Source organism: Pituophis catenifer, unplaced genomic scaffold (genome assembly GCF_029215685.1).
Source record: "Pituophis catenifer annectens isolate HBS135680 unplaced genomic scaffold, rPitCat1.0.hap2 SCAF_2, whole genome shotgun sequence".
NCBI classification, from domain to species: domain Eukaryota; kingdom Metazoa; phylum Chordata; class Lepidosauria; order Squamata; family Colubridae; genus Pituophis; species Pituophis catenifer.
In genome coordinates this window covers 282,453,338-282,468,689 of record NW_027256882.1, presented here as the reverse complement: position 1 = coordinate 282,468,689, position 15,352 = coordinate 282,453,338, and the positions used below count along the sequence as shown (strand labels likewise).

Sequence of the window (15,352 nt, the reverse complement as noted above, 5' to 3'; positions counted from 1 at the left end):
AAACGGAGATGAGCACCGCCCCCTAGAGTCGGGAACGACTAGCACATAGGGGAATAATTCAATTGCTGGAATTCTTGTAAGTCTATACCATTCTTATCAATAAATCTGGCTAAAGAGAACTCTGTAAGAATTGCGTTTGGAAGAATCACTTCTGGTTTGAGGCAAATGCTAAAAATCCTGACAGAATTGAATCTGAACATTAAGAGACAGAGAATAGATGTTTGGTAGAAAGGATAATTAAGAAATGAGGCACCATTACTACTGGTTTGATTCTCATGAACTGCTGTAGAAGTTGTATGGGACAAAGTAAATAACTGTAAACTGAGTTGATAGTGGAGAGTTTACAAACTATCTTTCTCTGAGATTGGAAATATTAAGAGATGTCAGGTCTTAATTGATATCCAGAGGTGGTACTCAGCCGGTTCGGTGGCAAGCTGCGAATGGGCCGCCCACCGTTCCCGGTGCTATGCCGTCCTATTTAGCCACATTTTCTAAGCCTCGTGCATGCGTGTAAGCCAGGGGTGGGTTCTAATTTTTTTTACTACCGGTTCTGTGGGCGTGGCTTATTTTGTGGGTGTGGCTTGGAGGTCATGTGACTAGGTGGGCGTGGCTAGCTGGTCAGAGTCATTTCTGGAAGGTCCTCGCACTTACGACCAGTCCTCGCACTTACGACCCGACTCATTTGTTTGCTTTTAACACTGATCAGCTGTAGGGCGGCCCTTTGAAGCCCCTCGGCAAGAGTTTAAACAGTTTTTTTCCCTCTAGTCATCAGCTGGGACTCAGGAGGCAGCAATAGATTGGGGGTGGGGCCAAATAAAAGGTAAGAATAACGTGGGGGGGTGGGGGTGGGAGGGCGGGGGGGAGAACCGGTTCCGTGACATCATATCGTCACTACTACCGGCTTGGCCGAACCGGACCGAACCGGGAGGAACCCACCACCGGTGTAAGCCATGCGCGTGAGCAAAGTGCATGCGTGGAAGGCCGGGTGCATGTGCTGAAGATGTGCACAAGAGCGAACCGGTGGTAAAATTATGTGAAACCCACTGCTGCTGATATCCCAATAGCATATCAAAGAATTCCCTTAACTTGCTTATCGGCAAGAGAATGGTACTATTCATTGCTATGGAGAAATGAGTTCCTTAAGATACATTGCTACTTTGAAGAGACCACACTGTTATTGTCTACGGAAGAGACAATGAATAATCCCCGTGTTAGCACACAGATCTGTCTGAGGAATACTTCCGCTCATATTCTCCATCAATCAGATTCTAAACAGTTGAGATAAAGACGTGACTCTTTAAAAAAAGATGATTTTTTGCCAGATTTTCCAGGAGGCTTTTGTCCTGAACATCTAATAAAATATTCAGAGCAGATTATGATATGTGAAATACAATCGCATCCTTAAAACAAACTTTCCAGAGCCTTCAAACAAAAAACAAAAAGTCAGGAACAAATCACCATGGTGATAGGGGAGCAATATTTCTTCACGTCTGAGTGAGCTTACAGCTCTAATGGGCTTTCAGATTGGTTACATTTTCTTTCTTTTTCTCCTACAGCAGTGACTGAAGGACCAGCCACACCACAAAGTTCCATGCTACCGCAAACACAGCCTGAACATCCAAGCAGCGAGGAACCTCAAAGCAGGACAATTCCTACTGCATGTGTCCGGCCTACACATCCCCTCCGCAGTTTTGCCAACCCCTTGCTACCTCCGCCAATGAGTGCAATAGAACCGAAAGTCCCTTATACACCACTTTTATCTCAAGCAGGTATGGAAACTTTTTGAAGTGAATGTTGGCAAGGGAACAAAAACTTGATGTATAACAAGCAGGTGTTATTTCTCTGTATCCCCATGATCTCTATAACCTAATCTACTAACAACGTTGCAAACCCAATGCTGTGTTTGAAACCTCAATGGAAATGGAGCTTAAGAGCCAGTTGCTATCTCAGAACTAGCACCTCAGGAGACGGATGTAATGAAGTTGCTATGCTGAATTGAAATGTAAGCTGCACTGTTGTCAGTAGGTTACAGTAAAGGGTTTGAAAAAGCCATTGTAGACAAAATTTGGTCATTTTGTGGACAAAATGCTGACGCTTAGCTAAAGAAAAACTGAAAAGCACCCAGCATTCTCTGAGAAAGTGATGACACAGATAAATGGTAAAACAAAATAACTAAAAGGCTAAAGGATGGACCAGAGTCTTTGTTTGAATCTTATCTCTGTGTCAAGCTAAGCCCCAAAATGATGTTGGACAATTCAGCCAGAGTTCAGTTCTTTATTTGCTTACAAACAACAGACAGAATCTTGCCAGGCTAAACCTATGTTACTCTTACTTGGGAATATTCTGGGAGATTCTAGAGAGTTCTTCCTCTCTCTCCTATCCAGCTCTGGGCACTTTTGACTCCTTTTTTTAGAACATGCTCCCATTTTCCTGAGAAACTGCCTCTTCATCGTAATCCATCACATTCTGCCACAAACTCATGGGCTGATGCTATTACGGTTGGTCAGCCTTATTTCCAATACGAAGCAAAAAAACAAAAAAGTATTGTTTGCCGTGGAGAAAAATCTTAGATTAAAATCTTACTGTTGGGATGTTTGCACTGGCAAATGATAGCAATACTTACCTAGAAGGAATATGTAAGACTTGCATGCAGAGTCTTTGTCTTTAATTTCTGTCAATCATTATGGGAAAGAAAGTAGCTTAATCAATTATCCATTTTGGGAAGCAAAATTCACATTCAAATCTGAGATATTTTGTACAAAACAAATTTCTATGTTGAACAGAAATCTGCAATCATGGTGGAGGCAGGTGACAAAAAAAAATGTGTTGTGACATCACAACACAAACTCCTCCCTTTATGTACATCTATGCAATGTTTCAACACACATACAAGCCAAAGAAAGTACTTGTGATACAATGACACACTGCAAATTACCTAATCTTCCTTAGGGATGGCTGTTAGATGCTGTTAGTTTCCGTTCTAAAACTTGAAACATATACAATTTACATCCAATGTTCTTAAATTGCTACAGATTTGTTTATCAGGTTGCCTGAGTTTGCTCTGAATGCATATATTGGATTGTGCAGATAGCGGTTGGCTCAGTTTGATTTAAAATGACTTGCTTCTAAGAAATTTTAGTTTTTAGACTTTTCTTCCCACTCCAGCTCAGTGCACACATTTATCATGTTTTACCTGATTTTACAATCCTGGTACATTCCAATCACAGATAAAAAGGCCAATCTTATTTTTTTTTAATAAAATAAAATAGACAGGAATTATATTTTAAGCTTGTTTAAGTAATAACTTCTGTGATTCTATGAAAAGTCTTCTATGAAGAACTTATTCGTTCTATAAAATGTTTTTGTTTTTTTTTAAAGCGAAAGGATGCTATTATGAATGGCATCTGTCTGATAGTTACCAATGCGCTCATAGCTACCTGTTATTTCTATAGTAACTGCTGGTATAAATAGTCATTTCTTAAAAACCTAAATATCTTTGTGTAGTATGGAGCCAGAATTATCTCTAACCACTTAACTGTTTGGAACAAATATACACCTGTTTTATATATTGCAAGTTTTCCTTGCAATTGTTCTTGATATAAACTTAATGTAAGTTTGAGTTGGGTTTGCAGATCAAATCTCTGAATGCCAAACTTTATCATTGGTAGATATTTCTGCTGAGACCTTGTTTTGCCAAATGTCTGGGCAATGGTCAGATGCTAAGGCAACTGATTTTGTTTTTGATCCAGAGACAATGATCATTCTAGTGAATAAAAAGTTTTTAAGCTTTATTAACTCAAGCAAACTGAGTTAAAAGCATAACAGAATAGAATGGAGCAGAACAGAATAGACTGGAATAGAATGGAACAGTGTCAGGCTCCAAGTAATGCACCCATCACAAATCGAACTCCAAGGTATTGCTTCTCCTCAAAGAACAAATTTATTTAGATACATCATCTTGGCGGTTCGGGTGAAAAGCCAGTACTAAAGTTCCCGGGCTTTTCACCCCAATATAAATTTCGGTTTCTCAAGTTTCCAAAACAACTGTCACATTGTCCAACCAAGGTGGGAGCTGGTTGCTCAGTGACATCTCCCCTCCTCCTCCTCCTCCTCCTCCTCCTCCTCCTCCTCCTCCTCCTCCTCCTCTTCCTGTCAGCCAGATGTTGGAATGTGGTTGACTCATCAGTCAATGAGAAATGCTGTTTTGACTGAAGGCTCCATCCCCCCTTCAGCTCCCAAGTGTGTCAAGCTGAATGCATGTCAGAATGCCCAAGGATACAAACAATTCCACACCCCAATCAAATTCAGGCTTGACAAACAGAACAGAACAGAACAGAAGCTGGTACATCACACATGCCAAGCAAGATGATACCCAAATCTCTTATAAGCTGTCAGGAGCTCCTTTATAATAACAGCAGTGATACCAAGGGGTGGCCAATTTCCACAGTAACCAATGCTAAGTTTTGTGCAGAAGTGGCCCACAAACAGAATAACCTCAAGGTTTTTACCAAAACCTGGTGCCAGGATTTTGGGGACCTGCTTCTGTGGGGATGAGACTGCCCGACTTAACCTTAACAGGGCGGTACATGACTCCATGATGGAAACTGAAGTTCTGAGATTTTCACAGATTTATAGCTGTGTAAAAATCCCCCATTCCTTTTCTTAATATGAAGGAGAAATCAAAATATGTCATAAAAATGCCTCAAAATAACTATGGTCTTCTGCACGGCCCCTGCATGCCATATTTTCCCCATCTCTCTTGCTCCTGACAAAGCTCCTTATGTATAAATAAGTTTCCAATGACAAAATGTACATACTGTGAGTGAACCTTGCAGAATTTCATGGCTCAGATTCGTAAGATGCGACTATTTCATGGTTGTAAAGGATGATGCAACACAGCATTTGATTGTAGTCTGCACACTGCAAGATGGAGATATTTGGAAGTGTTAAGATTATCTCCTGCTGCTCTTTATTCTAAAGGTGACTAAATCCTTGACTTGACAGATAGGAATTGCAGGAACCAATGAAACTTTTAAAAACCATGTTCTTGCTTCAAACATATGCTAGCCATTACTAAACAATCCTCTTCTGACAGCAAACAGAAGCCCTTAAAATCCCTTACATCAAGAGGAACATCTTTTAACTAAACCCCACTGGCACTAAAACTTAAAATTCAGTTAGTCATTTCGCCTAAGATGGATACACTCAGTTCTGTTCAATAAATAGGGTGAACAGATAAATATGCATATGGGATGCTGATACAAAGCACAAAGGAATCCAGGCTCCTGCAGGTGCATCAGTTGTGATATAATGTGTTCAGCAATCCACATCGACCTGATTTATTTTGGACCGCATACAAACCCCAGAGGAATTCTTAGAAACTAAGTGTGGTGGTTGGTTGCATCTCAGCCCTTAATTTGGACTTGGGTTCACATGACCAGACAAAAGATGATCTAAGGAGCACCCCAATAATCCAAAACGACCTTTTATTTTACCAATAAAAGAAAATATTTATAGCTCAGGTTTGAACTGCGGGGTCCTTCATACTCTCTGAGCTTGGTGGTTTACCAAGGGTTACCACCAAGCTCAGAGAGCACCACAGAAATCTCACCAGTTAGTCTTCTGGAAAAATGAGTATTTTTGTCAGGCCCTGTAGTGAAAATTTTGTGACAGCACCCATGCCATGCTCTCAGAATCCCCCGCCCCCTAAAAAAAAAAAGGTTATCCATCCTGTTTTGTTTTGTTTTTATTGAAAAGTTTTATAGGAAATACAAACATTTTCAACCCCCAACCTTCCCCCCCTCCCCCCCATCCCCCCGCCCCCCTCCCTGACTTCCCAGAACAAGCACAGGGTATAGCACTCACAAACATAAAACTAAAATATGCTAACAAATTGTTGACTTCAAATTCTTTCTGGGCCTTTAACTCCTTATGACTCAAAACACTATAAACATAAGCTAAAAATTAAAAGTATTTCACTCATAAACTATATGAATCTTCTTAGTCTGATACTTGTTTTGAATATAGTCAATTCATCTTCTCCATTCTGATATGTATCTTTCATTTGAATGGTCTTTAAGATATGATGAAATTTTTGCCATCTCTGCCAAATGCACAGCTTTTAATGTCCATTCCTCAATAGTAGGTGGATCTTCCTTCTTCCAATACTGTTGTTCCAATACTTGTGTTCTTCCAAACACAATCCTGTTTTCTTCACATGTTCAAGCTCTAGGCCAAATTGGATTTGTTTGAGGTCCGGATCAGCATTGTAGCTCTCCTGGTCTGTGTTGGGGGGGGGAGACAGGATGGATGCCTCCAGCTGCACTTTGTCGGCCAAAACGGGGCACGGGGGGAGGGGATGTGCGTTTTGGCTCACAAATTGTTGCAGGGGGCCATCCAGGCCAAAAACAGGCTGCATACTCCCCCCCTGCACCCCATTTTGGCCAGCAAAGTGTTGCAGAAGGCTGTCCAAGCCAAAAACAGGCTGCACAGAGGCCTTCAGCAGCCCCTCCCCTGCCCTATTTTGGCTGCCAGAGGCACCGCAGGCCGATCCTTTGCTATTTCCAGGCCGGCCCCACGGGCCATATTTAAGCAATCTATGGGCCGGATCCAGCCCGCAGGCCTTGAGTTTGAAACCCCTCCTCTTGGCATTGCTGATTCATGGATATAATAATAGGCAGACAGATTGCCATCAATCCACATGATGTTCAGCAGCTCTGATGGTAAGGAACAAATTATTGTTGACCCAAAACATCCACTTTCACAGGAAGCACTTACTAGTGCTATGGTCATTCCCCTGTCTAGCTTTGACCTTTCTGCTTCCTCTTTTATATTTAACTAGTGGAGAATCCCAATACTACAATTCTACATTGATTAACCATTATTGGTAATCTTATGTATTAAGGCTGTACTTCTACCACATCTCACTATTAGACGTCTTTAAGATCTTCTCTGTAACTCCTACAAAATGAAATCCTTCTCATTCTCAGGACATCAGTTAAGATTGCTGGCAATGTAGAAACAGGTTCTGGATATTATTGATTAGATGTAGATGATGTGTGAATGTCTGTGGAGTTACCTGATGATACTTTATTTCTACCAGCAATGAAATAACCTTGCAAAAATTATATATATTCCTAGATTCTGTGTTGACCCCTTATTTATGTATTTAAAAGTGTTGTATAGATGTCTATTTATGTACTCTAACCAGGGGTGGAATTCACTTACCTTCGCTAAATGTCAGCGTGTGCATGCGCAGAACGTAAAAAAAAGGACATGATGATGTCCAGGCGGGTGGGTGGAGCCTCCCGCAGCCGCCACTACCTGTTTGCCTGAACCGGATAGAACCACTGACTGACTCTAACCCTGAATGGCTTGCAGATAGCAATAAAAAAAAGCAAAAACTTATGGGGCCCCCAAAACAACACATCTCCACACATCAACAATCAACTTTATTGGGCTCCAGCCTTACTCTATCGCAATGCTGATAGGAAGATCTCTCAGCAAGGCAATTCCAAAATTGAAAATTGTGCTCTGTCTCATCCCAGAAAGTAACCACCTTAATGAAGAGGACAGTGAAGTCCTACAATGGAGTATAACCTTGGAAGACTGGTGGAGAGGGGGAGAGAGGCTGCCTAAGGAAGGATCAGATAAAAGGAGGAGGAGCCCACCAGTGAGGAATGGGCAGAAAAAAGAAGTTTAGAAAGAATCTGCCCTAATTTATCAGGCAGTAAAGAGACAATGGGGGATATTTATACTTTCAGATTTGCAAGATTCTATTAACATGGCCTTACAATAACGTAGAATTATTTATTTATTTATTTATTTATTTATTTATTTATTTATTTATTTATTTATTTATTTATTTATTATTCAAACTTCTATACCGCCCTTCTCCTTTCGGACTCAGGGAGGTGAACAGCCAAAATAAAAACATTTATACATAAAGTTACAGTTAAAAATAGAATTAAAATAATTAAATAGATTTGGCCCGTAATTTAAAACTTATCAATTTAAAATCCATATCAAATTTTAAAACCAACCATAAAATCAAGACAGACTGGCTAACTGAAAAAAAATAAGTTTTTAGGGCCCGACGAAAAGTCTGGAGGTCGGAGATCACTCGTATCTCTGGGGGTAGATCGTTCCAAAGGGTAGGTGCCACCACAGAGAAGGCTCTCCTCCTGGGGGTTGCCAGCCGGCATTGTCTGGCCGACGGCACCCTGAGGAGGCCCTCTCTGTGGGAGCGAACTGGCCGGTGGGAGGCTATTGGTGGCAGAAGGCGGTCCCGTAAGTACCCCGGCCCTAAGCCATGGAGCGCTTTAAAGGTGATCACCAACACCTTGAAGCGCACCCAGAAGTCCACCGGAAGCCAATGCAGCTCGCGCAGGAGAGGACTCACATGGGAGCGCCCCGTCGCTCCCATAATCCCCCGCGTGGCCGTATTCTGCACCAGTTGGAGCCTCCGGGTGTACCCCAAGGGGAGCCCCATATACAGAGTGTTACAATAGTCCAGACGAGGGGTGACGAGTGCTTGAGTGACCGTGCGTAGGGAGTCTTGATCCAGAAAGGGGCACAACTGGCGTATCAGGTGAACCTGATAAAAAGCCCCCCTGGCCAGGCCCGTCATATGCCCTTCTAAAGACAGCCGTGCGTCCAGGAGGACACCCAAGTTGCGAGCCCTTCCGTGGGGGCCAATTAGCTCATCTTGGTGTGTTTCCTGACTGGTCTAATTAGAAGGCCACACACACATACACACACACACACATACACACACATTTTGGCTGTCCATCTCTCCCAACCTACTCAATTGGCAAAAACCAAGAAGAGAAAAGCAAAATGGGCAGTGGATGAGGAAAGAGAAAAGCATTATACGGTGGGGATATTTGTGTTGAGAGACAAAAAGGGAGACGTTATTGCACATGGAGAAAATATAGGATAGATTTGTGTGCTTGGAAATGAAGGGGTAATGAGAAAGGGCATCATTTTCCATATCTCCTATATTTCCATCCACTATGGATGCTGGGGAGTATTCTGGAGCATTATACCGAGAAGGTTAAGGCTGCTGCTTCCATTTCCCATTCAGAAAAAGGCTTTTCTTTTTTCTAACTGTCTTGAGAAAGGCTAGATTTTATGGTCGTGGATGCTTTAACTCAGATTCCAGCGTTTAGCAGAATGCTGTGGTCATCAGAGTTCAACAAAAGAAAAGGAACAAGAAAAGTACTTCCAAGAATGTTTTGGCTCAGGTCTATTAGTAGACAGTTCAATTGCTCATTTCGCCCTGATCTCTCCAGACCTGAATCCCCAATTAGTTAATTCCAGCTCTCTAGTACATCTTCTTCATTTAAATTCAAAGTACATTGGCCTGACTTATTCCACCGTCTCTCTAATGAGCCTAGAGAGAGATGGGAGGAAAGGAGCAGAGCTACAGGTGAATTGCCTTTTTAGAGACCAATCGCTAACCGTTTGCAGCTGTTATAAGAAATTCAAGCCATCGTCTCAAAGTATTAATCAAAAATCAGTTTTACCAGAGAGGTTTCCCTACAGCTGCAATATTCTGTAGATAAAGAGATAATCAAAATGCACATTTTTTCCCCCAGAATGACATGGATTATCTCATGCATTTTTTTAAAAAAAAAAAAAACTTAAAAAAAAATTTGGTTATTGCCTCTCCCTTTTTTTCCCTTTCCTGTAGTTCATAACTCAGCAGTTACGAGCTGCAGCAGTTCCAGCATCTCAGTATTTTTCTGTTTCTTGAAAGAGCCGAGAAAATAGGTTGCTTCAGATCAAGTTTACTTTGCTGAGTGATAAATTTTTAAGGAAATTTGCAAAGCTTATTAGCCCACGTTTTTTTTATTATGCACCTCTCTTTATGCTGGATACGGAATCTGCTGTCTTTGCCAACAATTTCACCAAATACGCAAATGTGTGCGAATGAAAACCCTACCTTTAAGGCTCTACAGTGGAAGTGGATGTTTTAATCAGAGAATGTGCATTGAATATATACAAGCAAAATACAGAAATTGTCTTTCCTTTTACTTAATTCATAGAATATAAAGCATAGAATAACAGAAGGAAACTTGGAGGACTGCTAGTCCAACCTCCTGCTCAGGCAGGAAACCCTATAGCAGTAATGGCTAACCTTTTTGCCGTTGCGTGCCAAAAGCGGGGGGAGTATGGGGGGTTCACACATGCACGTGCCCACACCCATAATTCAATGCCCCCCACCCCACGCAGTGTGCGACACACACACCCCACACTCCCCACGCTTTTAGCATGTGACAGCAAAAAGGTTACCGGTGGCCCGATAGGCTTCTTTTTTGCCCTCCCCAGGCTCCAGAGGCTTTTTTTGGAGCCTGGGGAGGGTGAAAAATGGCCTTCCCCACCCCTCCAGAGGCCCTCTGGAGGCCGGAAATGGCCCGTTTCCCGACTTCTGGTGGGATCGGAAGGCCCAAAAATCAGTTGGCCGGCGCGCGCAGTGTGCTGGAGCTGAGCTAGGGCAACGCTCAAGTCCCCGCAGATATGGCTCCACGTGCCACATGTGGCACGCATGCCATAGGTTCGCCATCATTGCCCTATAGTATTTCAGATAAATGGTTGTCTAGTCTCTTTTTGAAAACTTCCAGTGATGGAGCACCCACAATCTTTGGAGGCGAGCTATTCCAGTGGTTGATTGCTCTCACCTTTAGGAAATTCCTCCTTAGTTCTAGGTTTTTTTCTCTTCTTGGTTAGTTTCCATTCATTGTATCATGATATCCATCATACTATTAAATTACAGAGGTTCAGTTCCCCACTTCTGGCCATTCTTATTCAAGGAGGTGGAGTTTCTGACAGGTATTTTCCTCCTTGCTATTGGAAAACATTTTTATCTGCAATTGTTCCAGAAGAAGCTTAGGACGTCCTGTGTGCAAAATTCAGTCTCCATGGAGAATATTTATTTTATTTTTATTTATTTTATTTTATTAAATTTCTATACCGCCCTTCTCCCGAAGGACTCAGGGCGGTGAACAGCCACAAGATAAAACACATAAATACAAAAATTTAAAATAAAATAAAAACGAATTAAATAATTTGGCTGAACAAATTTAAAATACCCCATAATTTAAAAACAAATTAAAATTTACATTTAAAAAGGGGAGAAGATTTAGGCCAGGCCAGCTTGATGAAATAAAAAAGTCTTAAGCGCGCGATGGAAGGTGTGCAGATCTGGGATCCTCCGTATCTCCCGGGGGAGCTCATTCCAGATAGTAGGTGCCCCCCTCTCCCCCTAGGGGCTCTCCCCCTAGGGGCCGCCAGTCGACATTGTTTGGCTGACGGCATCCAGAGGAGCCCCTCTCTATGGGAGCGTACTGGCCGGTGGGAGGCTATTGGTGGTAGCAGGCGGTCCCGTAGATAACCAGGTCCTAAGCCATGGAGCGCTTTAAAGGTGATAACCAGAACCTTGAAGCGCATTCGGAAGACCACCGGAAGCCAGTGCAGCTCGCGCAGGAGAGATGTTACATGGAGAATTGTTACATGCAAATATTGTTCCAAAACCCAGACAATCAAGTAACCCAGTATTCCGATTTTCTGAAATTTCATTTTGTCTCAGAATATCCTCTTCAAAATAAGCCCCCATTGGCATAAAGATTGGAGAATAATCAGCAGCTGATTATTTTGTAGCATGGGGGCCGAAATTGGGAGGGGATGGTCGTACATCTGACGACCAGATCCTCATATTGGCATGCCTTTGTGTAAATTCTGTATTCCAGTAACAAGCCTAGGTTAGTACCTGGCATTCGTGTATCATAAAATTAATGAGGGATAGGCAACCAAAGCCTATCCTGAAAATGAAAAACCAACACAGTCCTAGGCTGCATTAACAGAGGGAAAGAATCAAGATCACAGGAATACTATTTTATAATGCCTTAGAACAGTGTTTCTCAACCTTGCTGGCTGGAGGATTCTGGGAGTTGAAGTCCATCCATCTTCAAGCTACCAAGGTTGAGAAACACTGCCTTAGAAGGATCACATTTGGAATACTGTATCCAGTTTTGGTTGCCATGATATAAAAAGTATATTGAGACTCTAGAGAAGAGCAACAAAGATGGTTAAGGGATTGGAGGCTAAAACATACAGAACAATTGCAAGATTTGGGTATGTTTAGTTTAATGAAAAGAAAGGCTAGGGGTGGCATGATAGTAGTGTTCCAATATCTAAGGGGCTGCCACATAGAAGAGGGGTTGGGTCAAGCTGTTCTCCAAGGCACCTAGAATAGATAGATAGAATTCTTTATTGGCCAAGTGTGATTGGACACACAAGGAATTTGTCTCTGGTGCATATGCTCTCACTGTACATATAAAGACAAGATCATTCGTCAAGAATCACAAGGCACAACACCCACTGACAGTCATACGTAGTGGTGGGATTCAAGTAATTTAACAACCGGTTCTTTGCCCTAATGATTTCTTTCAACAACCAGTTTGCCAAACTGCTCGGAAAGTTAACAACCGGTTCTCCCGAAGTGGTGCAAACTGGCTGAATCCCAGCACTGGTCATACGGTACAATAAGCAATCAAATCATACTAGGAAACCTGAAAACAGGACAAGAAGCAATAGATGGAAACTAATCAAGGAGAGAAGCAACCTAGGACTAAAGAGAAACCTCCTGACAGAACAATTAATCAGTGGAACAACTTCCCTCCAGAAGTCATGGGTGCTCCAACACTGGAGATTTTTAAGAAGAGACTGGAAATTATTTGTCTGAAATGGTATAGGGCCGTGATGGCGAACCTATGGCACGCGTGCCACAGGTGGCACACGGAGCCATATCTGTGGGAACAAGAGTGTTGCCCTAGCTAGGCTCCAGAGCACATGCACGCACCAGCCAGCTAATATTCAGGCCTTCCGGTCCCACCGGAAGTTGGGAAACAGGCAATTTCTAGCCTCCAGAGGCCCTCCAAGGGGTGGGGAAGGCTGTTTTTGCCCTCCCCAGACTCCAAGAAAGTCTCCGGAGCCTGACGAGGGCGAAAAATAGGCCTACTTGGCCCACTGTGCCGTCGCGTGCCAAAAGCGGGGAAAGCACGGGGTGGTGGTAGTCGTGCACACATGTGCAGGGGGGCGGGGTGCATTGAATTGTGGGTGCGGGCACGCACATGCACAACCCCCCCTGCACCCCCCCACTTTTGGCACGTGATAGCAAAAAGGTTAGCCATCACTGGTATAGGGTTAGGGATTGGACCTCCAAGGTCCCCTCCAACTCTGTTATTCTGATGCTTTTTCAAAAACCTTGGGATCCTCATATCAGGCTGCAGCCTCAGTTTCCACTGCTGAACTCTGCTCCAGTCAGCAAGGCTAAAGTGATTTCTTGACTATTATCGAGTCGATGTGGGCTCCTTTCTGAAGTTTTCCTTCACTTCAGTTTTCGAGCTTTCATGTTCACCTGCTGCTGATCCCTGTCTAGAGGGGGAGCCTTAATTAGCATCTTGGTTTCTCATCAGCAATGCCCAAATGGAGCCATCTGCCTTTGTGCCGAGCTCTTAGCTCTTTAAGGCACAATTGTATTAATTAATGAGTTCCATATGACTGACATAGCTTCCCTTCCCTTATCCACATCAACCTAGAGATTCACAGGTGCGAGTATTCTTCATGCCAGACAGTTATGCTCAAACCTTCTTTTACCATCCATTTTCTGTGCCAGATCTAAATGGATTTTGCATGACTAATTTGTTTGGGGACAGGCAAAGAGGGAGGATTCCTGTCACTTGTTCCACAGAAGTTTAATTAACTGCAAACAAAACAAAAACAAAAGGAAAGAAAGTAACATAAAGGTTGGAGTTGAGTTTATTCTATTTGTGCTGTTGATGTACGCTAGCTGGCCCTAGTCCAATCAGCTGAAATTCAGCAGGTTCTGACAGTTTCTGGAGAACCGGTAGCAGAAATTTTGAATAGTTTGGAGAACTGGCAAATACCACCTCTGGCTGGCCCCAGAGGGGGGAGGAAATGGAGATTTTGCAGTATTCCTCTGCCACGCTCACCAAGCCACACCCACAGAACCGGTAGTAAAAAAAATTGAATTTCACCACTGATAGTACTCATATATAGTACTCCTAGGAAAAGAGGCAGAATGTTTCAATGTATTTATTTATTTGTTTGCTTTATTTTTTTTATATATAATATTCCATTCAGCCCAATCCAAAGGTTCTGAGCAGCGTACAACTACTTGTTCAGCAAAACCATTCAAGTTTACAATGGCATTGAACAAGTGGTACTTATGACCAGAGCTCAAAATTTTGGCCATCACAGCATCACTGCAGTTAAATGATTGCAATCTGGGTGCTCAGCCACTGGTTCCCAATCATGATGTTGCAACACCTGGTGGTCACAATTGGCATCCTTCACTGTCCGCTTTCTAAAAGCCAAGTCAATGGGGAAGCTGGCAAGAGGTCGTAAAGGTGAACATGCGACATTGAACTTAGCAATGGCACCCATAAATCCCAGAACTGCCATTCACCAAGTGGCACAGTCAAGTGACATCATGTTTTACAAGCATGTTACTTAGCAATGGAAATTCCAACCCCAGTTACCATTATTAACCAAGGACTGCCTGTGCCTTGCAATTAGAACATTTAAAACATGGCCAGAAGTAGCTACTACCCCAAAAAAAATCATCACAAGGCATTGAATGCTTGTTTTACGAAAGTGGTTTTGAATCCTTTCCTGAACTGTGGGTACAAGGCATACTCTGGAGGCAGAATATTCCATGATGGCAACCACTGAGGATACCTTTTGGTCCATCTTTCTTTTCTTTTTTTAACCAAGCCTAGGTCTGGAGCAAAGTCTCCCTAAATGTCCTCATAGGATTTGCAGGAGCAGACTAGGTATAACCTGGCACTGTGTCATGCACTTCTCTTATAGACGGGTGATGGCGAACCTATGGCACGCGTGCCCAAAGTGGCACACGGAGCCATGTCACCTGGCATGCGCAGCATCGCCAATTCCTCTTCCGGGTTTCTGGCGCGCATGCGCACGTGACGATCAGTTGGCCTTTGTGCATGCAGCAGTGCAGGAAACCAGAAGAGCTGGTCTTCCATTTTCCGACGTGAGCATGCGCACCAGCTAGCTGATTGGCGTGTGTGCGTGCACAGCATTAACTGGAAGACTTGCTGGCCAGTGCACATGTGTGCACCGGAAACCAGAAGTACCCTATCTGGCATGCTCATGCCCCCTGGGCAGCTCCTCTTCCTGGTCACGGCCCTGACAAGCGCATGCACAAAGTGCTCCTTTTTTGGCACTTGGTGCCAAAAAGGTTCGCCATCACTGCTAGAATAGAATAGAATAGAATAGAATAGAATAGAATAGAATAGAATAGAAT

At 43.0% G+C, this 15,352-nt stretch overlaps 1 protein-coding gene across 1 annotated transcript in view; it reads left to right on the top strand.

Annotated features, from left to right (window-relative positions):
- DCC (DCC netrin 1 receptor) overlaps positions 1-15,352 on the top strand; it is a 764,852-nt gene that overhangs the window by 735,995 nt on the left and 13,505 nt on the right. The window contains exon 27 of the mRNA XM_070934567.1: positions 1,557-1,769. Within this exon, the coding sequence (XP_070790668.1) occupies positions 1,557-1,769 (213 nt within the window). The remainder of the gene's footprint in view (positions 1-1,556; positions 1,770-15,352) is intronic.